General features: G+C 38.3%; 1 protein-coding gene across 3 annotated transcripts; it reads right to left on the reverse strand.

Moving 5' to 3' along the window:
- Positions 1-851: 851 nt before the first annotated feature.
- On the reverse strand, positions 852-25,671 carry MKRN1 (makorin ring finger protein 1). 3 transcript variants are annotated; one of them, XM_026695057.2, is made up of 8 exons: positions 25,437-25,671; positions 13,002-13,130; positions 11,376-11,596; positions 8,381-8,607; positions 4,673-4,887; positions 3,927-3,970; positions 3,262-3,400; positions 852-1,814 (listed from the first exon to the last, which is right to left on the reverse strand). In XM_026695057.2, exons 1-8 carry the CDS (start codon positions 25,640-25,642, stop codon positions 1,730-1,732), a joined length of 1,266 nt encoding a protein of 421 aa, XP_026550842.1. In that variant the 5' UTR covers positions 25,643-25,671; the 3' UTR covers positions 852-1,729. The 3 variants fall into 3 exon arrangements, with proteins under 3 accessions (XP_026550842.1, XP_026550840.1, XP_026550841.1); XM_026695055.2 differs by having other exon boundaries at positions 3,860-3,970; XM_026695056.2 differs by lacking the exon at positions 3,927-3,970.
- Between the last annotated feature and the right edge of the window lie 1,269 nt (positions 25,672-26,940).

The following is a 26,940-nucleotide window of genomic DNA, read 5'->3' on the forward strand; positions in this document are numbered from 1 at the left end:
CCTTAGATTACTGCAATTATTATAGCATTTAAATAGAAATTGAAGCTGATACTCAAGTTGCTGCAAAATTTTTAAAAAAAGCAAGCCATTTTCTCCTCCCGAATGGATTTCCCCCCATCCCAATGAAATCTCAAGAATACAAGAGATCATTCTTTTTTCTTTTTTATTTGGGAAAAGTGCTTCTTACAAAAGGCAGCTGCAAAGTAACACAGACTTCAGCAACATATTTTGATTCCATTTAAAAGTGAAAGGAAATGCAATCTAAAAGGACATAAGCAGAACAATTCAAGGACAACCCAGCAGCATTAAATGTAATGAAAGTTAAAATTCCCTTGAAGAGGGGAGAGGAAAAGAGGAAAAAAGACTTTGATGACCTCAGGAGTTCTTCCTGGTAGAACTGGAGCCTACTTAGCCAACTCAGGTGTTCTGCAAGGCATCAAGGATCCTTCTAAGAGAGGCAGGGATTTCGTGGTTTTAACTGATTAATTTATCACTGTTCTACAACTTTGCGAAGATGAAGAGAGTACAAGAACCCCAATATGGTGATACCCTAGTGGATAATTTGGTCCAAATTCTGGCTAACAATATTCTTACACCTGTGTGACTCAGATACACCCAAAAGGAGTAGAAGGATGACTAGGAAGAGAATGGAGTGCTGGTGTCAATAAGGAAGTGTCTACTCTATTAGTTGTTTCAAAGACAATTTCCACAGAATTTGCTGAGACCACAACATTCATTTCAAAATCCAGTTGAATGTTAAGATATCATGCACCAAAAGGTTTGTGTAAAGAAGGGGATGAGAGACTAGAGGGAAAGGGTTTAATACACACATATACCAAGTTGCCCAGCCCTTGGGATACAACTCTGTATTTTATTTGTATATACATACATAGAAAGTTCTCCTTTCACACACAAACACATTTGCCTTTCATGCCAAACAGTAAAAACCGGAACATTCGCACCTGGTTCTGGTTACACAGTAGTAAATAGTAAATGTGCAAGTAAACAAGAGACCAAAACCACAAATGAACACATGTACATGAGGGGGGTTTGGAATGGAGCTAAAGCCAGCCAAGAAAATATGAGCTGGCCTGAAATCTGAAGTAGGAAAATTGGTTTTCAGAGTCTCTTATTGTGGAACAAGGCAGTTGGCCAACATCTGCCCATCCCCCCGCCGTACAGCCAGTGTTCTCAGGTTTGTATCTGGGCTCTTAAAGATGAGTGTGGAAGTCCTGTAAACATTTGAACCCTGGAACTGGGTGAATCCTGTCAGGAACACAGATATAAAGCAACAAGTCTAATCTGTCTGTCAGTTAAATTCATTTTTACAAAAAAAACTTAACGCTTTAAAGGTTTATTTCATGTCATTTGTTTAACAGAAAAAGAAACACACTCCTAGGGCTTGGAAGAAGGGGACAGGTGGGAGGGGAGGAAAAAGGAGACAGATCTTGGGGTGGGGGAGTTATAACAGCAGCACCTGGAATTGATAGGCCTGCCTAGGAGAAAAACACAGGCACTGCCACAACACCACAGGAAAAAGAGCTACTGCCTGGGAGGGTGGGGGGGAATGGAGCAGACAGTCCAAACACCACAAAGATGTGCTATAGGTCCAAGTCATAATAGTCTTCCAGCTCATCATGAAACAAGTCCCATTCATCCTCGGAGTCTGTTAGGTCATCATCGCCTCCTGCCGCCAGCAACATGAGAAGCATTTCACCCAGCTCAAAGGTCACCACCTCATCCTCATCATTCTCAAAGGGATCGCTGCTCTCCCTCTCTTCAATGAATTCCCAGAACCGGTTTCTCCGCTGAGCCTACAAGTAGAGCAGAATTACTGGCCTCACGTGAGCGCCATTCCCCAAACAAACCTAGTCTTCCAGGGTAGATGATTCCTACAGCTGGTGTTCCAATATTCCTTGTTCCTCAAAAAAAAAAAAGCTTAAGAGAGAAAGCTTGGTCAAAGGGGGATTAATTAGGACAGGGGTGTCAAACTTGACTTCATTGAGGGCCGCTTCAGGTTGTGTTTGACCATGGGGGAGTGGGGTGGGAGTGGCCAAGGTGGGCGTGGCCAGCTGAACGTCACTCATGTCGGGGGTGCTGAGCGCTCTGCAAGTGAAAACGGAGCTCAGGAAGGCCACATGTGACCCTCTTGAGCTTCGTTTTTGCTGGTGGAGGCACCATGGGCCAGTCTAAGCACCCTTTGGGCTGGATCCAGATCACGGTTTCCGGGGCGGCCCCTTGGGCCAGATCTAAGCACTGTGTGGGCCGGATCCGGCCCTTGGGTCTTGAGTTTGACACCCCTGATTTAGGTCAAGATTGCCTCTCTAATGCTACCAGTATCTGAAAATCAAAGAAAATCTCCACAGATACCCATGCAAGGAATTAGGATCATGAAAAATATAATCATAATCCTGACATTTTTTTACAACTTTTTTTCTGTTGGGCAGACATTTTGCATACTTGCATTTGAGGTGTATCTCTGTGTCAAAGATGTAGCCTGAAAACAGACAAACACCACAGCATTATAACAAGCCTGCAAATTGCACTCTACCTAACAGGAGGTACCTTTGGATACTATCCATTTTCTGCACGTTCAAGAAACTTCAAACAAGAGATGATAGAAAGGGATAATTAAGCTCTATTAGAGGGCTAATAGTCTTGAGGGGGTCGGCTACAGCCAGGCCTTCATTAATATTTCTTACTAATTTAGATTTGGTGGGAAGACTCTCTTGCTAATGCTAATACAATTTCATTCCAGGGAGGGCTACTTGATCATTCTTAAAATAAAAAAATATTAAAGCTACATCGTTATCCCCCATTTTATAATTAAAGTAGACAAAGGGGACTAGATACATTATTCTAAGTAGCACTAAGCGAACGTTTATGTAGAACAATGCATGTTTCACAAAAATCAGCTATTCTTACCAAGTCATCCTACAAGAAACGTTTGTTCATTCAACATAAAAATATAGTATTGGCATTGCTCTGATTTGGCTACGTTACATTTAATCATGCCCATTACATGATCCCGGACTTTAAGTTGATTAACCTTTCATGATTAAAAAATGTCAAAAAACGGTGCAGGAAAAAAATTATAAGAGGATATGAAGTTTTTGCTTCTATAAAGTTATTCTTTTGATGCCCCTTCCCCATCCTGTAGGTCAAAATAGTTTTTATTCAACTATCTTCAGAAGTCTAATTCAAAACTTATTTTTCTATTGCAAAGGGAAAAAAAAAGTCAACAAAAGCAGTGGGACTTACTCTGTATCTACTTGAAGTTCCCACTTTCTGCCTTTGGGGTTCCTCTCGGCGACCATCAGGATATGCGTGTTTGTAAAAACAGTTCCCTCCAAATGGGCAGCTCCCACGGCCTTCATCAAAATACCTGCATGGCTTGTTGCTGGAAAGGAAAATATCGCAACCCTTACTCACAGCATAGCCAATCAGATTTCAGTATTGTATTTGCTTTATAAGCCAGGTGACTTTTTCTTTAAAAAAGAAAGACTGCTTGTTGCGGAAACCATGTTAAATTAATTAACATATGTAACACAGTGGATTACGTGGATGTGCATACTGAAAAGGTGTGCGTATGGATAGGTGCATGCAGAGGAAACACTCCAGTATAAAATGTGCTATAATTTATGACTAAATTGTAAACCGGGTGGACAAGGGAACAGCACATGAGGCTATTTGGCACAAAGGTTACTTGTGTACGCAGCATGCATCTGCTCGTGGTTAAAGATGCATCTCATGGGGTGGGGTGGGAAGGAGGCATGAGAGGACTTCAGGTAACACTTTTCTCCATGTACGCCCTTTAACCTCTGCAGTCAAACTCGGTCCGAGGCTGCAATGCTCATACCTCATTGCCTCCTTGTATTTCTGAATGAGTTTCTGCTTCTCTTCCTTCTCCTCCACCCAGTACTCACTTGGAATGACAAAGTTAGAAGTGATCCGACATTCTGGGCAGGACCTGGGAAACGAACAGACTGCACTGCAAAATTCTACATGACAGGGGCGCACCATTCCCAGCACAGACATACAACCACCTTTACAAGCAGTCTATCGTATCTCTGTCCGGTCTATTGCATTTTTTTAAACAATGTAAAACTCCTCCCCCTCCCCCCCCAAAAAACCCCCCAACCCAAGGCATTTATCGAGGTTTTCAAAGAACATGAAGGGGAAAAACATTTCACACACAGACTCATTTTTCTTTAGATATAAATAAATTTATTTTTGTAACTTTTGTTTTCTTGGATGTCCATATTGGTTTGGTTTGGTTTTTCCAAGCAGATTTTAAAAAGGAATGGGCCACTGGCTCAGTAATGAACGAGAAAAGACTTAAGAAACACATGTTTGGAGTTTCTGTCTCTTGCACCACTTGATCCCAAGTGATTTTGTATAGAAACCAACCAACAGAACAGCAGGTTGCTTCCATTTAACAACAACAAAAAAGTATGACTTAACATTCAAACTCAGTGGACCTTGCTGACCAGTCAAGAATACTGAAGTCAGAAAATTGATCCAAAAAACCCCCCCACTCAATGCTGAATTATAACATTACTTATGTATTAAATGCAGTCTTGGGATGAAAGAGGGACGAAGTTGCCAGTTCACACAAAATACTAATTCTCCCCAAGAAACAAAGCACAACGGACATGGGGAAGTGCCTCACTTTATGATCTTGCTCTCAAATTGTTTAGCACTCCTCCACTTGCGAATGCACTTGAGACAGTAAGTATGATTGCAGTTGGATAGAATCCCAAATCGACGCTCGCTGGGATTGGCTTTTTCATATACCACCTCCATGCAGATTCCACACACCATGTCTTTACTACGCTGAACTGCAAAGGAGAGCTCCATGTCTTTCTCATGTGCTTCGATGCAAGACTGTGAAGGAAAGGAGAAGAAACTGACACTATTGATCATAAAGTTGAAGTGAGAGAGAGAAAAAAACCCATCATGAAAGCATTTAGTGATCTATAACTTCTGCAATGCTCTACTCTGTCAACTTCAAATGTAATTTTTTCCTTAAGGGTTTCAGATTATAAAACTCCCCCTGGGCATGGAAAGAATGAGAACGGGTGATGTTTTACTTTTTATACTGATTTCTTGGCGCCTTGTCTTTGTTTTTTTAAAATTCTTCTGACAGAAAGAACTAAAATACTGAAATAAAATACAGTTTTACTATAAGTGGGTTAGTTTTCAGCAAAAACAAGACTGGTAATATATAAATAAAATGCATGTAACGTAACAACCCCATGGTATCTGCCCACAATTAAGTTCTATTAGTATCTACTAGAAGCAATTGTAAATGTCAAAATGGCAACAGGTAATCAAACTATCTCATATTCAGAAATAGTTGGACTATTTAATCCTTTACCCCTCCAAATCCATGGAAATAAAATGTAACTACCCAATTCCAGTGAGTAAGCTGAAAATATGCATCCTGTGTACAAGAATATTGTATCTTCTTTCTGTGTTGTGTCTTCTCTACAATTGAGGACAGTGATTTTAATATAAATCTTGAAACTCACTTCATTCATTCATTTTTATTTGAAGCCCAGTACTGTAAAACAGTGATCCCCAACCTTTTTGACGCCGCCTGGACCGGCCAATACGCTTAAAGTGCCGGCATCAGCTGGGCGCCGCGTAGAATGACCCAGTAAAAGCTCACTGGCGCCGCCATCTTTTTGATGAAAAAGTGCTTCCGGTGAGCTTTCTACCCGGAAAAGCTCACCGGAAGCACTTTTTACCAAAAAGATGGCGGCGCCAGCAACCAGCTGCCCGGTAAGACTTGTTCGCTGGACGGTACCGTCCGTGGACCGGTTGGGGACCCCTGCTGTAAAAGGTATAATCATGTATTTCATCCGTCTAGGTATGAACTAACCTGAACTGGATAATCACATTTAACATTTACTGACCATAATAATATAATGACATATAGTAATAGGGAGAAGCTGGATAAAATATGCTATTAGCCATTTCAGAAGGATATTCAGAATCCTATCATTTCTCACAAACATTTATTATTGGTAAGTTTTATCTGTAATTCCATTTTTTTAAAGTTGGTCCTTTCTATTACCATTGAAATTCACTTTATATAATTCCCACTAAAGTTTAAAATGAAATAATGATAAATACATTGTCATCTGTAAAGAGTTTCTCATATTTTAAAGTCTGTGGTTAACTTAAAATACATATTTTCCCAATTATTGCTCCAATGTATTTCAAAGGGGAAACATAGCATCATGTATCCCACACAGATGGCAGGCTCTGAAAATATTTCATTTTCTAAGAATTCATCTCTTAGAAAGCAAAATAACACCAAGTAGTTTATCTCACCTCCTCAAAGGAACAGTTAGGAAAACGATAATTATCAAGTGCAGAAACCATCTTGTTGCTTGGATATTCTGGATCAGATGGTTTATCTGGAATTCTTTCAGTTGGATTCAGGCCTGCATACAGCGTGGAAGCAACCTTAATCGCTTTGCAACAGACCTAAAGGGTGCTTCTCTCTTAGTCCTGTTGGACCACTTAGTGCAGGGGTGTCAAACTCATGTCACAGCAGCATGATATGACGTATCGGGACTTCCCCCCCCTTGCTAAACTGGGCGTGGACATGGCCAGCGCGTGACGCATCCGGCCCATGGGCCAGGAGTTTGATAGCCTTTCTTAGTGGCATTTAATGTCATGCATCATAGCATTCTTTTGGATCTTCTCTGAAGGTTGGCGACTAGGAGCACATTTTGGCAGCAGTTCTTCTTCTGCCTTAGTGGCCAGGTCCAATTCTTTTTTGGGAAAGACATATCAAGCTTTGGCATTTCACTGCAGGACACCTAAGGACTGTCCCTCTCCCCCATCTTGCTTAATATTTACCTGAAGTTATTGGGAAACACAATCCATTGGTTTGTGGTTCCATATCATCCATATGCTGATGATACTCAAACTTACCCCAGTCTATGGACAGACTAAGACTGAATCCCAGTAGACAAAAATACTGTAAGTACAGAAACATTTGGGATCTATAGATATTGTTCTGGACAGAATTTGTTTCCCAAAAGAGCAGGCACACAATCTGGGAGTGTTCTTGGACCAATCACTCCTACTATAGCAGCATCATGAGCCGTGGTGGTGCAGTGGTTAGTATGCATATCGCAAGCTAATTCTGCTGACTGCCAGGAGTTCGATCCTGATCGGCTCAAGGTTGACTCAGCCTTCTATCCTTCCAAGGTCAGTAAAATGAGGACCCAGATTGTTGGAGGCAATATGCTGACTCTGTAAACCGCTTAGAGAGGGGCGATAAGGAATATGAAGCTGTATATAAGTCTAAATGCTATTGCTATTGTTATGACCAGGAAAGCCTTTAATCGGCTTTGTCTGGCCTGCCAGTTATGATCTTACCTAAATCAGAATGCATTGAAAACGGGGACCTGTACAGTCATCATCTTCCAGTTTGCTTTACATGGGGCTCTTGTTGAGGAAGATCCACAAACTGTCATTGGCTGTCCATTTGCTAACCTGCATTATCAAGTTTAGTGAAATGATCCCTATCCTTCAGGGAAACAGTACTGGGTGCCAGTCGCTTCCAGACTCAATTCAAAATGCTAGTTATTACGTCTTAAGACTCTTTATTACCTTTGGTGCCATTTTCTGCAGGTAAAATTTCCCTATTATTTGCTCTAACTAAGAAGAGATGCTCTGGGAGACGGGTGGGGATGGAGACTTGGAGTTGACTGCTCTAGTTTTCTTTGTTTTGGCCCCAGTTAACACTAAAGCATTCTGCCCAAATTCTGCATAGCAGCATAACCAGGCCATCAGCCACTTGCTTGGACCTATGATAAGAAAGATTTAGAACACAAAATAAAACATAGAATAATAGAGTTGGGAGACACCTTGGAGGTCTTCTAGTCCAACCCCCTGCTCAAGCAGGAGATCCTGTATCATTTTAGACAAATGGTTTTCCAGTCCCTTTTTAAAAGCCTTCAGTGACAGAACACCCAGAACTTCTGAAGGCAAGCTATTCTGTTGGTTAATTGCTCTCACCATTCAGAAATTTCTCCTTAGTTCTAGGTTGATTTTCTCCTTAGTTTCCAACCTTTGTTTCTTGTCTTGTTTTTTGGTGCTTTGGGAAATAGTTTCCCCCCTCATCTTTGTAGGAGCCCCTCAAATATTGGAAAGGTGCTATCATCTCTCCCCATGTCCTTGTTTTCATTAGAGTACACATACACAATTCCTGTAGCCGTTCTTCATACGTTTTAGCCTCCAGCCCTCCAATCATTTTTGTTGCTCTTCTCTGGACCTGAGAAACCCTTTGCAATAACTCAAAAATTTTCTGTGGTTTTTCTAGCCAACTACTTATTTCACTTATTTTCCCACTTACCTTTATATGTAATGATCTCTGTGCAGCATCAGCGGGATGGAGGACTTGCAAGCCACACATGTCGCAAATATCCCCATGAATATATACGCAGTTTTCTCCATAACGACATTCTCCTACTGCAGCATAGGGACATAGCTGTTTCTTCATCTCTAAGCTGGTTTGCTGTTTTTCATATTCCTCTTCAATTACCATTCCCTGCAGAGGAGTTTCAGTGCAGGAAGGAGCAGCTGGAGCAATCAGAATGAAGACACAGAGCATTTGATTTTTGAATGGCAAAACTTGAGTAGCCTTTTTAAAAAAAAATGTAATCATACAAAATATTTTACTTAAGGAAAATAGCTACAGGTTAGTCCTCTATCACTCTTTCTTGTTTTCCACACAAAATATCATCTTACAAATTATTTGAAACCACATAAAACATCTTTTTAATGTATTTCAAAAACATGGACAGGAAAAAACACTTATTTAATTCAGTAGTCCATTCCAAGTGAAACATTTAAGAACGTACATACTGTACAGCAGGTGGGGGGGGGGTTTTGTTGGGGGGGGTGTTAAAGTGTGGTGTTGTTTTTTTTCACGTTACAAGAGGGGGGGGGGGGGAACCGGGGGGGGGGGTGGGGGGGGTGGGGGGGGGGGGGGGGGGGGGGGGGGGGAGAAAGCATGGAGGTATGCTAATGTGCACATTTTGCATGCATGCAGACTGACGTGTAAAAGAACCACCTTTTAAACATTTAGCCAACTACTAAAGGTAAAGGACAACCACGGGGAGGTAAGTATTGACAATTATTACTAATTTTAATTATTATGATATTCAGATTTTGGTATCTGGTAGTAGAAAGCCAGAGAATGAAGCATTTCAGTTGTCTTTTCCCAAGTTAACACAAATCAGCTTAATAGTGAACCCTGCTCATATAGCACGGCTCATAGAAGAATGGCAGCTGCTTCACAGTGCTGATTTTTCCAAATAATATTTCACATCCAGGAGAAATGTTAAGAAAACTTCTGTGTAAATCAGGTTCCATCATAGCAGGTTTCATGGCAAGGATAAATCTATATGAATGATTTAGTTCACAGCATGCATGTTTGTGTTATTTTGGTTGTGTCCAGGACTTGAGCAGTAATATGTAACAAATTATGGCTAGGTTCCTCCCTAAACATGTCATTAGAGAAGTAAACATATTATTAAAGAAGTGCTGACAACTGGAAATGTATACAGAGCAATAGAGAGAGTTATTCATCAACAGCTTGACTGGATTAGAAGAGAAATTACTTGAACAAAGAACAAGATCTGCACACCAAAAACAAAAAGCTGAGTCACAAGAAGCAAGCTGAACAATTTAGGCCCTGTGCTCTTATTAGCATCTCTGAGTAATGCTATAATCATTTGAACAACGTAAACGTAGTACACAAAGTCCTGAACAATACAAACACAATTGGGATTGGAATTTCCATCATAAATTGTGATCAGACCCAATTTGATGACCATATTTACCATTGTTGTAAGAAAAGTCATATGGGCATACAATAAGTATAAATCCATCTTAACTGATAATATATTTTCCCAGGTTTTTTTGTTTTTGTCAGAAACTGGCAAAAAAACCCTCACAAATTGTGATTACATGAGCCAGTTAACCAGTTCCAAGTGCCCAAATTGCAACCACATGACCGCAGTCAACAATTGTAAGTTCAAATTTGGGTTGTAACTGATTTTTTTCAGAGGCTGTCATTGAATTCAAGCCCTAGTTAAACTAACGGTTGTAAATCAAGGACAACCTGTACTTACTGAAAGTTTAAAATAACCTAAAAAACAATCACAGCTATGTTTAAGAGCCGTGGTGGTGCAGTGGTTAGAATGCAGTACTGCAAGCTAATAATTCTGCTGACTGATGATTGTAGCAGTTTGGTTCTCACAGCTCAAGATTGATTCAGCCTTCCATCCTTCTGAGGTCGGTAAAATGAGGACCCAGATTGTTGGGGAAAATATGCTGACTCTATAAACCACTTAGAGAGGGCGGTAAAGCGGTAAATAAGTCTCAAGTGCTATTGCTATACATGTGGCAAAAAATCCAAAAGTTACATTTGAATGGTGATAATTTATTAGAACCAACTAAAATATTTAGAACTAACTAAAATAATACAAAGGCCAAGCATGTGTGTTTGCCATATTTTTAGTTAAGCAAGGCACTACAAAAATTGGGCATAGGGAAGAATCAAGGAAGCCTAACTCTCAGAACTGATATTTTAAAAGATACAATTTGAAGTACAAATGAATAATTCTGCATTCAGTCCATAAACTGTATCAGATATTGCTGTTATCAGATTACACTTAAACTTCAGGAGAAGAAATGGTGGTTTGCTGAGGTTCTAAAGATAAAAAGTGATCTTCAGAGGCTACAGTGTTTTTCACTTCACACACAAAAAGAACCAACTTCAGTCTGAAAAAGAACATTTATCACTTGGATAAGGAAAATATTCCTAATAAAAGGAAGGATAAATTACTTGGACAAATTTATATTCTCTTATTTAACTCTAAACTATGGAAAGGCAAATGATACGGAAAAAGGCAAATCAAATTCTGGAGACTGCAGCAGCATTTTGCATATACAACTTCCTCTTGCCTGCCCGCACTCCTCATTTGTTATTATATTAGGTATGATTTTTTTAGGTGAGCGAGTTCAGTGGACCTTCCTTCAATGAATATGCAATTTAAAAGCCTCCCTAGAATATTTGGCACTTTCAGACCACAACAGATGGCTGGCCAATTGTGCTCAACTAAATGGACCATAGAGAGGCACTGCTCTCAGTGGCAAGACTGGGAAGAAACCCCATAAATCAGTGTTTGATTTATTATAAGGCGGGCTATAACACAAAGCAGAACAACTGTTCAAATGAATACAGCTCTTGCTTAGATATTAAGTCTAGGGAGACTCCCCCTCCAAAAACAGCCCCCGTTGGCAATAAAACATTTATCACTTATTACAACGAATCAGCTTACCACGACCAAAATACGGCTGCCCAGGAATAAACTCCACAGCATTCACCCAATCTTCAGCCCCAGCTCCTGCAGCTGCCAGTTCTTTGTCTTCAGTTTCACCGCTGCTCACTTCAAGTGTTCCAGGAGATGGGGTTACATCCGTTGAGGCCGAAGGATAGGTTTTTGCAACTGGACTCACAGTAGTTGTGTCTTCTCTTTTCAATGGCTTGGTATGTTCATATCTGATAAGGAGCAAAGACAGAAATTGCAAAAACAACACTATGTGAACTCCAGTTAAAAGAAATTGCTTCAAGGAATCAGAAATGCATTGTATGGAAGGGGGGTGGGAAAGGGAACCCATTAAGATACTTGAAGTGGCCTTAAACAGTTACTTGACAGTGTATTTTGAAGTGACTTGTTAAGCTTCACTGAGGTAAATATTTTCTCTAGCACTCTGTACTGCTGGAAGAGCCATCAGATGATATAAGTGCCCTTGTGAGAGATATAAGCCACTTATCAACTTGTTTGATCAGTAAGAGAAAGCAATTATTGGGAAATCAAACTCTGTTCTAAAAAGTCTCTAAAGCAGATTTTGAAGGTCAGTGAGAGAAAAGGAATCTGCATTCCCATATTTGTGGACTTCCATTCATTACAGTACTGGATTATATCCTAGGAATTCTCTTTCTTCCGATTATTTCATCTTTACATTTCCGCATCCAGTGTGTGTGTGTGTGTGTGTGTTTGTAAAATCAGAAAATAAAAAACAGGAAGAAGAAATTAAACTGCATGCATGTAGGAGTACTATATATCATTCTCCCTGAGCCCTTTGCATATGTATTAAAATATATATATACTTTATTACTCTACATGTAGACTGCTCACCCATGGATAATCTGGAAACAAAAACAAAATAACTTCACTGTTTTGGGGCTTTAATATGGTTGTTGAATTAGACATGTGAACTTTTGAGAGATGGTCTGTTCTCTCTCTCCACATATTTTGCAGCCTGGAACATGCATTTACATTTGTGGATGATGGGGATTAGAGTGACTTTAGAGAGGCATCCAAATGGAAGGTATCGGGTTAGTCAAAGCTAGAATGAAATGGGAGACAGCAGTAAAATATTTATTTTGTTATGGTCCTGCCTCCTAAATGGCTTCTATAAAAGTTTTGCACTGTTCGAAGAATGGCAATTAGTAAGCAGTTATAAACACAATAGCTACTACTGTCTCAAATTGACATTATATTTCCAAGTTCAGTTTATGATTAAAATTCTACCTAACAGTCCTTTTTCTCAGTATCTGCACAAGCTTCTGTAGAAAACAAAATATATCAGTATAACACACTACATGAAGATTCCCAGTGATGCGAAACCATTTGATGGTAGCACCACAAATCACAATCCTGTTCTTTGCTTACAAATATAATAGTACTGGCTGCTTCCACTATACCGAGTAACATTGCTACTACATTAGCACTGATATTTACACCTGAAACGGGTAATGTGCAACTTCCATGATCAGGCTTGCCCATGTTTTATCACATTCATTAAACTAAAACTTGTTTATTTCTTTAAAAGTCACTGAGGATAACTAGCCATAAATATAGGGAATTTGCTCCTGGTAAAAATATAGAGCATTTCTATACCTGCAACGATCTCCATAAGCACAGCATCCTCGCTGAAAATACCTACACACCATGCCAGAGTGAGTAGTGTAGAGGTCATGGGAATAACGGCAGTTGTCCCCTTCCTTGCAAACACCATGCATGAAATATCTGAAAGACATAAATTGGTAAATATGGCTGAACCAGAAAGAATATTGTGATGGAATTCCATCATGCCTGCTGGAAATACATTACAAACACACCTGAATAATAATCCCAATGTTCTGGAGTGCTAAACTCAACACTCTAGTCATTAAGAGCTCTAGTGTTGATAATTAGTGTATCATGGATTTTTCTAACTACATTTTGCAGCTACCTAAACTAATAGCCACCACTGCTGAAAACTCCATAAACATATACTGTAATCATGTGAACGTGATATCCAATGTTCCTTGCTGGCAAGTAAAGTCAATTCGGAAGCCAGCAGGAAGTTGGAAGCTGCTCCCTCTCCCACTGCTTGTTCACCTGCCTGCACTTAATAGGGGCATGCCAAAAGGATTCTCCTGCCTATAGAATTGCTTGTGCTTCACAGTTCCTGCCTGGAACTGCTGGGATTGCAATTGCTAAGTAATGAGTGTACATGTCACAATTAGCAATACAAATTCCAGCCTCAATTGCTATAACTCAAGAACTACCTGTAGTTTAAGATAGAAACATTCTGCCCTAGAGAGAGATTTATACTTATCTGAATAAAATGCATGCTCTTTTATTGCAGGATTTATATTATTATAAAATGGAGCAGCAAAGCAGCACTTAATTCAAACTTTGAAAATCCCTTTTTAAGAAAAGTATACAAAATAAACAACAGTAAGAATAAAGTGGGATGCCACACTGAATTAAAAAGGAAGTGTGTAAACCAGATGAGCATGGTCAAATTAGAAAAAAAAACTACCACAAAAGGTAATAAGCTTTATTCAGAAATTAACAACCCAAGAGTAAACTATAACAGGGTTCCTTCCGAACCAGCTTCCAATAAGCAAAGTCAATTGGGGAAGCCAGATACACTTAATGACTGTCACAAAAAAAGGTCATAAAATTGAGCATGGTCACATGATGACTTAACAACCCATCGCTTAGTGATGGACGTTCGAGTCCCAACCATGTTTATAAGTCAAAGAATAGAATAGAATAGAATAGAATAGAATAGAATAGAATAGAATAGAATAGAATAGAATAGGATAGGATAGGACAGGATAGAATAGAATAGCTTTGTCACTCTGCACGTACACTAATCAGCATACATTAAAATGAAATTTCGTTGCATACAGCTCTCAAAGGGTCTCCACCTCCAATATACACTATATAAACATGACAAAACAAATAAATACAAAATTATGCATATACCATTTTTATCTTTGGTTTTGGCTGCTTATAGGTTCTTTAGTTGAACAGATCACCAGAGAACCTTTTAACGTGAACTGAAGCTGTAACTGATCAGTCAAGCCTATGTCTACATAATCTGATTCTTGTTTTTTATTCTTCTGGCAATTTTGCCCTTCCACCCTAAACTGTAATTTGTATGCTTTTAAATGCAGGTTTGCATTTTATTAAAGTCATTCATGTCATGTGCAGTCTGTCTTAACAGTCACCATTATTTTGTTAAAATACAGCTACTTGCAAAATCAATAAATGAAAAGCTAATAGAAATGAATATATCATGTTTTAATCCAGCCAGAAAAAAGAAAACTATGGAATAGCACAGATGTGCAAAATATTTCAAGCTTGACACACATTCTCCCAAACCTATCGGAAGCACTTTGACAGTATTTGAGCTTGAAATACTTCTGTATTTGAGCTTGAAATACTTCTACTAAGATTGCACAGTACTGAAATACTTATCAGGTTGAAACAGCATATTTTGAATTTAAAATATGTAAGACAGCTGTACACAATAGTATCAATATTATATAACAGAGAATAAGTACAGCTTCAGTTCCTAAAAATCAGTTGAAACACTTAATTTCCCCAAGTCTGAAAAATACTCTATTTTTAAAAAATTGCCTGCCTATCTTATAGAAAGCCAAAAAGTCTTCTCAATTAAAGAAGTGGGAAAACTATAAAATCCAGACCTATAGTAAAATACTCTCCTTTCATGCAGCAAAACAAATTTTGCCATCAATTAAAAATACATTTGCTCAAGGCAGTAAATATTCCCAACAGCAAATATTGCAGCACTTTTTTCAATACTCCTGAATGTATTGGCATTCTTAAATATCTATCTGCAATTCGAAGAAATGCACAAAGAGATAAATTTGAGACCGAATTTTAATATACCAGACAAAAAGTTTTAATATATCAATATTTAATTCATTTTTATCAATGTTACCCAAAGAATAATTTGATTGCATATCTAAAATTAACCAATTATAAAGACAGCATAACCACTTTTTAAATAAAAAATTTACAAATATTAAAAAACAAGTGAAAGGAAATGGGAAAGGATTCATTTCAGATTGCTAATCAAATGACATCTTAATCTGATGAGGTTGAAATCTTTATGATTTCAGAATATCCCATTAAATTTCAGTTTTTACAAGATTACTACAGAAATTTATATACTGCCTAATCTCAAAACTCAGTTTACAGCGCATGAAACATAATCCCTCTAAAATTCAAATTATGCCAGTTAAAACATTCATAATAAAGTTAAACCCAGTCCCTGAAAAAAAAAATAAACAAAAGGCTATTCAAACACTGCTTTATTTCTAAACTGGGCTTTATATATAAACACTGGCACATTAAATTTGAGTGGACCATCATTTAACAAGTGATGAAGCACCCTAAAAGAAGCGTCATATTGTTAAAGTGGTTCTTCACTCAGCAGAAATGGGCAGATAACATTTTATACCAACTGAAATTTATACGCAGCCTTCAAAGGCATCCCCAGGCAGAAAAACACTGCAATATCCAAGCTTCAAATGATGAGCGCCTGAGTCATTCTCAGCTCGATTCCATTGGAAATTTACTGAGTACTGTGTGAATTTAAAAAATACACTGCTCAAAAAAATAAAGGGAACGCTTAAACAACACAATGTAACTCCAAGTCAATCACACTTCTGTGAAATCAAACTGTCCACTTAGGTAGCAACACTGATTGACAATCAATTTCACATACTGTTGTGCAAATGGAATAGACAACAGGTGGAAAGCATAGGCAGTTAGCAAGACATCCCCAATAAAGGAGTGGTTCTGCAGGTGGTGACCACAGACCACTTCTCAGTTCCTATGCTTTCTGGCTGATGGTTTGGTCACTTTTGAATGCTGGCAGTGCTGTCACTCTAGTGGTAGCATGAGAAGTCTACAACCCACACAAGTGGCTCAGGTAGTGCAGCTCATCCAGGATGGCACATCAATGCGAGCTGTGGCTAGACGGTTTGCTTTGTCTGGAGGCGCTACCAGGAGACAGGCCAGTACATCAGGAGACGTGGAGGAGGCCGTAGGAGGGCAACAACCCAGCATCAGGACCGCTACCTCTGCCTTTGTGCAAGGAGGGACAGGAGGAGCACTGACAGAGCCTTGCAAAATGACCTCCAGCGGGCCACAAATGTGCATGTGGCTGCTCAAATGGTCAGAAACAGACTCCATGAGGGTGGTATGAGGGCCCGACGTCCACAGGTGGGGGTTGTGTTTACAGCCCAACACCATGTAGGACGTTTGGCATTTCCCAGAGAACACCAAGATTGGCAAATTCGCCACTGGCGCCCTATGCTCTTCACAGATGAAAGCAGGTTCACACTGAGCACATGTGACAGATGTGACAGGGTCTGGAGACGCCGTGGAGAACGTTCTGCTGCCTGCAACATCCTCCAGCATGACCGGTTTAGCAGTGGGTCAGTAATGGTGTGGGGTGGCATTTCTTTAGGGGGCTGCACAGCCCTCCATGTGCTTGCCAGAGGTAGCCTGACTGGCATTAGGTACCGAGATGAGATCCTCAGAGCCCTTGTGAGACCATATGCTGGTGCGGTTGGCCCTGAGTTCCTCCTAATGCAAGACAATGCTAGACCTCATGTGGCTGGAGTGTGTCAGCAGTTCCTGCAAGACGAAGGCATTGATGCTATGGAGTGGCCCGCCCGTTCCCCAGACCTGAATCCAATTGAGCACATCTGGGATATCATGTCTCGCTCCATCCACTAATGCCACGTTGCACCACAGACTGTCCAGGAGTTGGGGGATGCTTTAGTCCAGGTGTGGGAGGAGATCCCTCAGACGACCATCCGCCACCTCATCAGGAGCATGCCCAGGCGTTGTAGGGAGGTCATACAGGCACGTGGAGGCCACACACACTACTGAGCCTCATTTTGCCTTGTTTTAAGGACATTACATCAAAGTTGGATCAGCCTGTAGTGTTTTTTTCCACTTTAATTTTGAGTGTAACTCCAAATCCAGACCTCCATGGGTTGCTAAATTTGATTTCCATTGATAATTTTTATGTGATTTTGTTGTCAGCACATTCAACTATGTAATGAACAAAGTATTTAATAAGAATATTTCATTCATTCAGATCTAGGATGTCTTATTTTTGTGTTCTCTTTATTTTTTTGAGCAGTGTATAATAATCAAGGAATCGGACAAATTCTCCCAAAACTAGTTTGCCTGCCTAATATGGGAGACACAGTGTCTGCTGGAATAATTCTTCCTCTTTCACCTACAGGTGCACTCTTGAAATCATGACCCATGTGCAGAGTTTCTTACTACTTCTTTAGCAGTTGAGTTGCTAGGAAATATTCCATTAAGCTAGGATGCAATATTCCAAATAATTCCATTAAGCTAGGATGTTTTAAAGCCACTGCTTAATAGATTTGCATTAATCCTAAATGTGTTTCTTCCCTTAATTACATTTGACCATTGTTAAAAATGCATTTTGTACAGCACATCTAACTAACGATTGCACCTTGATAGTATTTCACATGTGCCTGTCAGATTTTAATTCAAATGCACATATAGAAAGAATTTTAAAGATTAATATTAAATATTCAAAATACAGTGGTTTTTTGTTGCTGTTGGGACTAATGAACAGACTGGAAAAGGCCTATGGAAGTTTTTTGTACATAGTATTTGCAGTGAGATTATTATAGGCACAATGATCGAAAAATTGTGAAATACCCACAGCAGAGGAATGGTGGGTGAAAATGAGAGAGGGTAAAATCGACTTGGCTGATTAGGGAAAAGATAACAACTACATATATCAGTTATTTTACAGACTTTTTTCCTGAACAGAGATAAAATATAATTTTGATATCAAAAAGGGTGGGATATGGAAAGGTACCATGGTATAACTACAGAGACTGATAGGATAATATAAATGCATTTATAACTGCTGTAAAGAAGATCAAAAGCTGCTTCTCTATATCTTTCTTTTCTTTTGCCTGTTTATTTGCTTGTTTATTCACTTACCACTTTTCTTTAGTTTTTTTTAATCTTTAAATTTGTATTGGTTTTGCTCTCTAAAAAATCTCTTCCATGAAAATTAATTGAGAAATAATAGTAAATTTTATCCTACTTCAGACTCATTATGTGAAGACTTAGCTCCCTGGAAAAGGTTTTAATTCTAAAAAAGAGTGGAAGGAAAGAAAAGAAACAAGACAGCCAGCAGCAAAGTGGATGGATTCAGTGGCAAGAGTGATGAAAGGCCTAAAAGACCACCTTAAGGATAGACCAGTGCTGTCAAACTTTTTATTTATTTATGTATTTATTTATTTATTGTTTGTTTGTTTGTAAAATATGTACAAGATGTATAGGTATGAACATAACATGAACAAAGGAAGTAAATACAATAAATGGGGACAGTAAGACAGGGACGGTAGGCACGCTGGTGTGCTTATGCACACCCCCTTTAAGGACCTCTTAAGAATGAGGTGAGGTCCCCCTGCTCTTCATATTATCACTAGAAGCATTATTAACGCAAATTAGAACCCAGACATAAAAAGATTAAAAGTTAAGAAAGAAGAATATAAGTTGCAAGCGTTTGTGGATGATATGATTTTTTTCATTGAAGAACCAATAGAAATAGGACAAAAATTGATGAATGAATTAGAACAATTTGGAGCAGTAGCAGGACTAAAAATTAATAGGAAAAAAACAAAATTAATGACCAAAAATTTAACAGAAAAACAGAAATTAGAACTAGAAGTTATGGGAATACAAGTGATAAAGAAAGTTAAATATTTAGGAATATGGTTGATAGCACATTGTAAGACACTTAAGGAAAATAATTATGATAAATTAATGCAACAGGTAAAGAAGGATTTAGAAACATGGGGCAAGCTGCAACTTTCATTATTAGGCAGGATTGCTGCTATTAAAATGAACATTCTTCCAAAATTCCTCTATATATTTCAGACGATTCCAATCAAAGTACATAAAAAGTTTTTTGAAGAACTTAATAAAACAACTGCAAAATTCATCTGGCAAGGGAAAAAACCTAGAATAAAACCTAGATTAAAGGCAATGCAGGATATGAAGAACAGGGGAGGGCTGGCACTTCCAAATTGGGAGCTGTATTATAGTGCAGCCTCTTTAATATGGTTGAAGGAATGGGTGAATTTAACTAATAAGAGAATATTATTCTTAGAAGGCCATGCTTTTTTATGGGATATTGGGAAAACTAGCCAGAAATATTTTCACAGACACCTAATCAGAGATTCATTATTGATTAATTGGAAGAAAATATGGAAAAAAACACTACTTAAAGATACCAATCTGGATCTCAACAATGGAGGCAATGATCCACCCAAATAATTTGGATATTACTAAAATGATTAAATATAAGGACCTATTGGATACACAAGGAAATATGAAATCGTGGCAAGACCTTCAAGATCAGGGATTAAAAATTGATTGGTGGGTATATCTTCAAATCCAAAGTAGATACAAACAGGACAAGAAAGAATTTGGAATTAATAATAAACTCCAGCAATTAGATAAAATTTTATAAGGATCAGGCAATATATATATATATATATATATATATATATATATATATATATATATATATATATATATATATATATATATATATATATATATATATATATATATAATTATTTATTAGAGGTAGAATTAGAGGAAGAAATTGTTAAAGGGAACATGATATATAATTATTTATTAGAGGTAGAATTAGAGGAAGAAATTGTTAAAGGGAACATGATAGCCTGGAGTAGGAACATAGGGCGTAGTATCACCTTAACAGAATGAGAAAAGGTCTGTAATAAAAAAAGGGTAGAAATAATAAAATTGGTAACGTACAAAGAAAATGCCTATAAAATGTTTTACAGCTGGCACCTTCCTCCTTCGAGATTAGCGAAGATGCACCCCAATATGAATCCAAACTGTTGGAAATGCAAAAAAAAAGAGGGAACTTTCTTCCATATGTGGTGGTCTTGTACAGAAGCTCAAAAATATTGGCAGAAAATTAGAAATTCGTTGGAGGAAATGACAACAGAACAGATCGAATTTAAACCAGAGTCCTTTCTATTAGGGATCTTTGATAAAGAACTACCAAAAAAAGTAAAATATATATTAATACATATTTTGACAGCAGCCAGATTGGCTTTTGCACAATGTTGGAAACAGCCTCATGTTCCATCAGAGGAGATGATTATCCAAAAAAATTCAAGTTGCGCAGAAATGGACAAATTAACCTTGGCATTAAAAGATAAAGACACTTCAATATATTATGACAGCTGGAACTGCTGGTACAAATGGATAGCTCAAAGATAGGTTTCACACTAAAAGGCAAAAGAAGATATGATAGAATCATAGTAGTGATATACAGATATATGTAAGGATTAATTGTGTATATGGTATAAAATAAAGATAAAAAGGAGGTCTCACAAACGGTTGAAGATGAAAATGTTTTTAACTGTTTTCTATCTTTTTCTTTCTATTTTTTTTTCTCTTTCTAGTCTCCTTTTTCTCTCTTGCATTTATGTATGTGTTGTTGGTCTATTTTAATTGTAAAATCAATAATGTATATTTAAAAAAAAAAAAGAATGGGGTGAGGTCCACGGTAGACAGTTTGAGATTGAAGCTGTGAGGGTTTGAGGCTGTAGTAACGGAATTGGGTAGAGCATTCCAACTTGTAGGCACGAGCTGGATGTGTCACATGCTGGCCACACCCACTCCCGATTTAGTAAAGGGGGGAAAGCTGCAATATGTCATGTGATGACGCAAGTTTGGCAGCCCTGGGATAGACTATCATGGAGAAAAATCTGTCTATGTAGTCACTAGAAGTCAAGAATAACTTGATGGCATATAATCAATAAAAAAAAAGTTTGCAGCAGCTTACCATAACATTTGCTATGCTCCTATCCCTTTGTGGTTATGCACAACCACAAAGTAGATGGGCACGAAGGGATTATTGGGAGCTGTGAAGCACAAGGTCGGAATGAAATAAAGTGGGACACTAGCAGTTAAAATGTATTACATATAGATGTGTCACTTAAACCCATCCTAGCCATCCATTTAAAAAAAAAATCCATATACACAGTAAGCTATGTTCACACATCAGTACAATGAAATAATCTTATATGGATTTAGACAGTGCACAAAATGCCTGTTTTACCTCTTCAGGTACTACAAACAGTTTGATTGCCCAAAGGTTATCTATTAAAAGAGCTGCTGCCTAATTTGCAAACTTAAAATGGCAATCTCCAGCCCATAAAAAACTAGGACCTGCCTTTCATTGAATCAAAACATTATGCCAAACTTGCTACATTATTATTAAGTTACATTCCTCTGTGGAAACAAGTATCAAAACAATTATAGCAATAACCGGTCTGGGATTTTAAAATACACAATACATCCAAGGATGAAAGGCACTTCATTGTTTCTAATTTGTATTTAATTGAAACATTAACTTGGATTATGTGCTGCCTGCAGAGGTTTCATTACTTTAATCTGATCATGCACATTTGCTGCTAGGTTCTACAATGACCTCAATAATGTACAGTAAAGCTCTTTTGTTAACAGATAAGCAATGGGGGGGAACAGATGTGCTTGGGAAGGGGAAAGTTAGAAATAAGATGAGATAGTAATAAAGCAAATAATTTATAATAAAAATATACTAATTATGAATATAAAACTGAACAAATGTAAATAGTTTTAATTATTTTCACCTCACATTCTTTGAAGATGGACTTTCCCAGCATTTTTCATATAGTGTTTGAGTACAATGAGACAAATACACACAAGGCCAGACTCCGTAAATGTTACAATTGTCAAATATGAAGTGAACAGTGAATCTTTTGTGCAGTACAATTTGACCTGTACAGATTGAGTTTCAACGCCTACTCCAAACCTGATCATGTATTCAGTACAGATGCTTTAGGCCAGCTGGTTAAATCCACTTCATTTTAACAACAGCCTCAAGTGAACCTATAACATAGCAAAATCTCATGTTTTTAACAATTTCACTGATAGGAGATCTTTAGCCTGAGGTGATGCAGCATAATTAACCTGTTTCTTATCCTCTGTTCGTTAGATGTAGTCATTTTAATTTAAATCAATTGCATCTGATTTTATGTTTCTAAAAAAAGCAATTTTGAAGAGTAGTGAAATAGATTCCGATTCTATACTTTTTAATTAGCTGTGACCCATTTTAGCTACCTGACTATTATGCATTCACTGGAGCATGGAAAAGCTGCCCTGCTATTTACATCAGGGAATTGTATCCAATTCAGTCTGTAATAAACACCCATAGGAAATTATGCTTAAGATGTTGAAATTATATTATTTCCTGAGTTAATTATTACATATTGTTCTTTATTCAGATTCACACTGGGTAACTACTTCAAATCAGAAACCAACTCATGTTATACAAGCCACTAGAAACTGAGAGACCACAACCACTGAGAATTTAACCTAATAATTTAAGAGCAGAAAAAAAGTATGAAGTCTACAGTATGCTCAGTTTTAGAATATCTACTCAATATAAATTTAAATATATTTTAGCTAAAAGATTCAGGATCAGCATCAAAAGGGATACTTTCCAAAATTTATTAGAGCCAAAGCCATCTTAATAATAGAACAGCTATTATTCCAAAATATTCCATCCTTAGTTTATTCAGCTTGGACAGAAGTGAGGAGGAAAATCTCTAAATGCATGTTTAAACCTATACTTTATGAATAAGAGAAACTGTGAAAATTCTGTGTCTCATTAACCAGATTTCCTATGAAATGAAGTTTTCTAGCCATAGAAAGCACTGAAATGATATTTTTGTGTATTCTGAAAAAGAGAAAAACACCTGCAGTATTATCACATTATCAAAGAACAAAATGGAACCCAGATTAAACTTCTTCCCTCTGATATTGTGCATGCATATTCTTACATTTAGATTTTTTAACTTGGCACATCAACAGTGAGGCTAGCAACAAAGTTTCATATATTTTACAGTTGCATATTCATAACATTTTCAGGTGACCTTCATAGGACAAATACCATTTACTAACTGACAGTAAGCAAATTCATATATAATCCAGAATACCAGTTAAAATATATAATTATGTCCAATTCCCACAATTACAAAAACATATAAATAAGTTAAGAAGTAGGATGAGATACTTGTTTTCGGTACAATTTCTCCATTTATATCCCATTCCCGGAAGTTAAAAATATCAGTTTCTCTTTTGTGGCAAAATCATATTTAATCCATTCAAATCGACAAATAGCAAGGATAAAATACTCAACTATTTATTCTAAGATAAACTATTATAAACTGGATTGGATCCATTGATGACTTAAAAGTTGCAAAAGCTTACACAACAATTTTATACAGATTCTGGGAGTTCTCCCAAATTATTTTATGTGTTCTTGTTTCAAAAATAAAAAAGGATATGGTCCATACTGATGTGAGTTCTGCAGCTAATACTCATTATTTCCTTGAATATATTAATTTCTTATTTTGAAATCTTACTGATTGTTCAAACCTTATCTTATTAGATTATGCATTTATTTAAAACATTTATAAAGCTCTCATAATTTGTGGCAAGTAATTCAAAAATCAAAATCAAGAAAAAAATATACTATCCAAAGCCAAAATAAACAATAAAAAGCAACAGATAATTAACACTTATTCAAGGCTAACAATAATAATATACATTAATATAATAGGCTTTTGGTACTTGGCAATTTTATTAGATTCTGCAACAAGAAGTGACAGAAAATAGGAAGAAAGGGAGGGAGGGAAGGAAGTGGAGAGAAGAAATAAAATGACTGATTTTCTTTTAATAGTTAGTCCCTTTTGGACTTTTTGCACAAAACAGGAAAAAAATAAAGATACATGACTTTCAGTAGAAAAAATAATAGTAAAAAATGAAGGTGATGTTGTAACCATAAAGAGTTTAATTTAAATTTATACTTATAAGAGGGCTTTGGCACTTCTGAACAACATGAAACTGGGGAGCAAAATGCACAGTATACTATTCTTTGAGAATACAATACTACACGAGTCAGAATTATACACCACTTCTATCCAAGATCAAAACCTAAAAATGAACTCATTTTTAATACATTCCTATATACATACGATAGCCATTTGAACGCATTCCAAGTAGAACTTTCAAACACACCAGGCAATTCTTTTTTTTACACAAAGCCCATCACAAAGCAGCTTGCACAATCCGATTACTATAACGTTAAGTTTCCACGTAATAAAACATCCTGATTGCAGCTACCCTGTCAAAGAGAAACAGCATCAAAGAAGAAAAAAGAAAAACCGAAGACCTTAATGCTAAAACTCAAAAGGCGGTGCAGTACTGTAGGTTGTTGGCAGACACCAACAATGGCAACAAGGAAAGATTACACTTGTAGTGATGCCTACGAATACATAGCGGTACTTTTAAGAAGGGCTGATGAGGAGAGAGAGAAATAAATACAAAGACTCCAGAGAGGGCAGGGAATATTTGCTGTAGTGAAGTAGTAACCAAAACAAAAGGTCGCGGAGGCCAACGTGATAATAGTAAGAAAAACAACCCAGCCAGCTCCAAAAGGGGGGAAAGGCACCGAGAGAAACAAAAAAGGCAAACCCAGCTTCCCTCCAGTCTCCACCGCGATCGCAGCCCCCTTTTGCCTGGGCTTTGTGCGGGTGTCAGCTTGGCTTCATTAACTACCCACTGCAAAAATAAAAAATAAAAGTCAAGCCAGCCAAGACACGCAGGGAAGGGAGCGCAACAGCGATCTAAAGCAGCTTTTTATATGCCAGAGACAAGAGGGACAAAATATCCCAGGGAAGCCAGCCAGCCAGCCAGCCAGGTAGGAGATGACCTTAAGCGAGGGCGAAGTCTGGTTTTATCTTCAGGGCGAGAGAAACGGGAAAGAAAGCGTCGACGGCCTCTCAGAAAGGCGAGTCGGGACCGGGAATGGTTGGGATGAAAGAGGAACCGGAGGCGCCATCAGCCGCCCTCGTCTCAGCACGTTACCTGCAGGCGACTTGCTTAGTCCAACAGCTGATGCTTCCCCCTCCGGCTCCGGCGGACGGTGGTTGAGGCTCGGCTGTGGGGAGGCTGGAGGCCGTGGTGGTGAGGGTGGTGGCGGAGTCGCCAGCGCTGGAAGCCGTGACAACCGCTGCCGTGGCTGTCGCTCCCGCTACTCCGCCACCACCGGGGGCCACCGCAGCCTCCGCCATTATTGTTTACCCCACACAGCGACGGCCCCACCGGAACTTCCGGGAACGCATCCTTCCGGCTGGTTGCACGGGGCGGGGCAAAGCTCGAGGGGCGGAGTGAAAAGGACGGGAGGCGGGTTTTACTTCCCTGGTTTCGCCTGGGGCGGGGTTGGGGGGGAAATGAGGCGAGAGTCCTGCTCTTTGGCGCTCTTCGATAAGCCCCGCCCACTGCGATAGAGGAGGGTCTGCGGATAGCGATTGGAGGAGGAGGAGAAGGAGCCGCGAATTGGGGGCGGGGAAGAAAACATTGGAAAACCGTCACGGGCTGTACGGTTGATGTGCTGAAAATAAAAGCGCGTGGTGTGTTGTTTCTGTTGCCCTTCGGGTTATGCGCTGCATGTACACGTGGGGAAGGGATTCTCATTCAGGCAATAGAAACAAGCACCTCAAAGCCGGCCTTTATTGACGTTTTCGGCTTCGGCAATGCACTTAAGCAGATTCTGTGTATGCAGCCAGTGCCTTTATATGCATAGTTAGGATACGTGTAGAAATAAAAATGCAGATCTTTGGGTCATTCTTGACTCAGGGTGACTTCACACGCAGGGTTATGTTGCTGCTACTTGTTGCTGCTACTTGTCACAGCAAGGACCATCCTAAAGTGCAGGAAATAATGTTATAATGGAATACCGTTATGAGTTCTAAGAACATTAAAAACTAAATTAAATGTCTGGAGATTCTCAATCATCCAGGTCATGGTTGTCCCAAAAGTAACTGGACTTTCTGATTTTTCTTTGAAGATGTTTCGTTGCTCATCCAAGAAGCTTCAGCTCTGACTGGATTCCCCACCAGAGCTGAAGAAGCTTCTTAGATGACAAGCGAAATATCTTCAAATAATAATCAGAAGACCTCTTGAAAAAGCACCTTTGGGGTAAATTATTAAATGTAAAATAAATAGTACAATAAACATGACATCTGTTCCACTTTAATGAATTCAATCTATATTTTCAGTGAAAATGAGTGTTTAATTTGCTATTTTAAGTAATATTGAAAAAAACTAGGATTTTTGTGTTAAGGAATGACATACAACTCTTCAACTAAAACAAGTTTCACTAATTTGTGACTCATTGTGTTAACTCAATGTTGATTTATGGTCTAATGAAAATGCAAACTCGGGAAGCTGGACAATGCTATTGTGTCTTAAATAATTATTAAATAATTGATTTTGAACATATTCTGTGAATTCAGATATTGTAGTTTTTAAACATTTTATAACTTAGCATGTTGTGTAAACCTAGCTATGACTTATTTGATAAAATGAT

This window comes from Notechis scutatus, chromosome 6, assembly GCF_049901735.1.
Source record: "Notechis scutatus isolate UNSWTSFEM ecotype Mainland chromosome 6, rNotScu1.2, whole genome shotgun sequence".
In the NCBI taxonomy this organism is placed as follows: Eukaryota; Metazoa; Chordata; class Lepidosauria; order Squamata; family Elapidae; genus Notechis; species Notechis scutatus.

Excerpts from the sequence above, each read along its gene's own strand:
- MKRN1 (XM_026695055.2), bottom strand. The coding sequence starts at position 25,642 with ATGGCGGAGGCTGCGGTGGCCCCCGGTGGTGGCGGAGTAGCGGGAGCG. Across the intron at positions 13,131-25,436 it reads ACTAAGCAAGTCGCCTGCAG|ATATTTCATGCATGGTGTTT; the intron begins GTAACGTGCTGA and ends TATGTCTTTCAG. Across the intron at positions 8,608-11,375 it reads GCAGCCGTATTTTGGTCGTG|CTGCTCCTTCCTGCACTGAA; the intron begins GTAAGCTGATTC and ends TGATTGCTCCAG.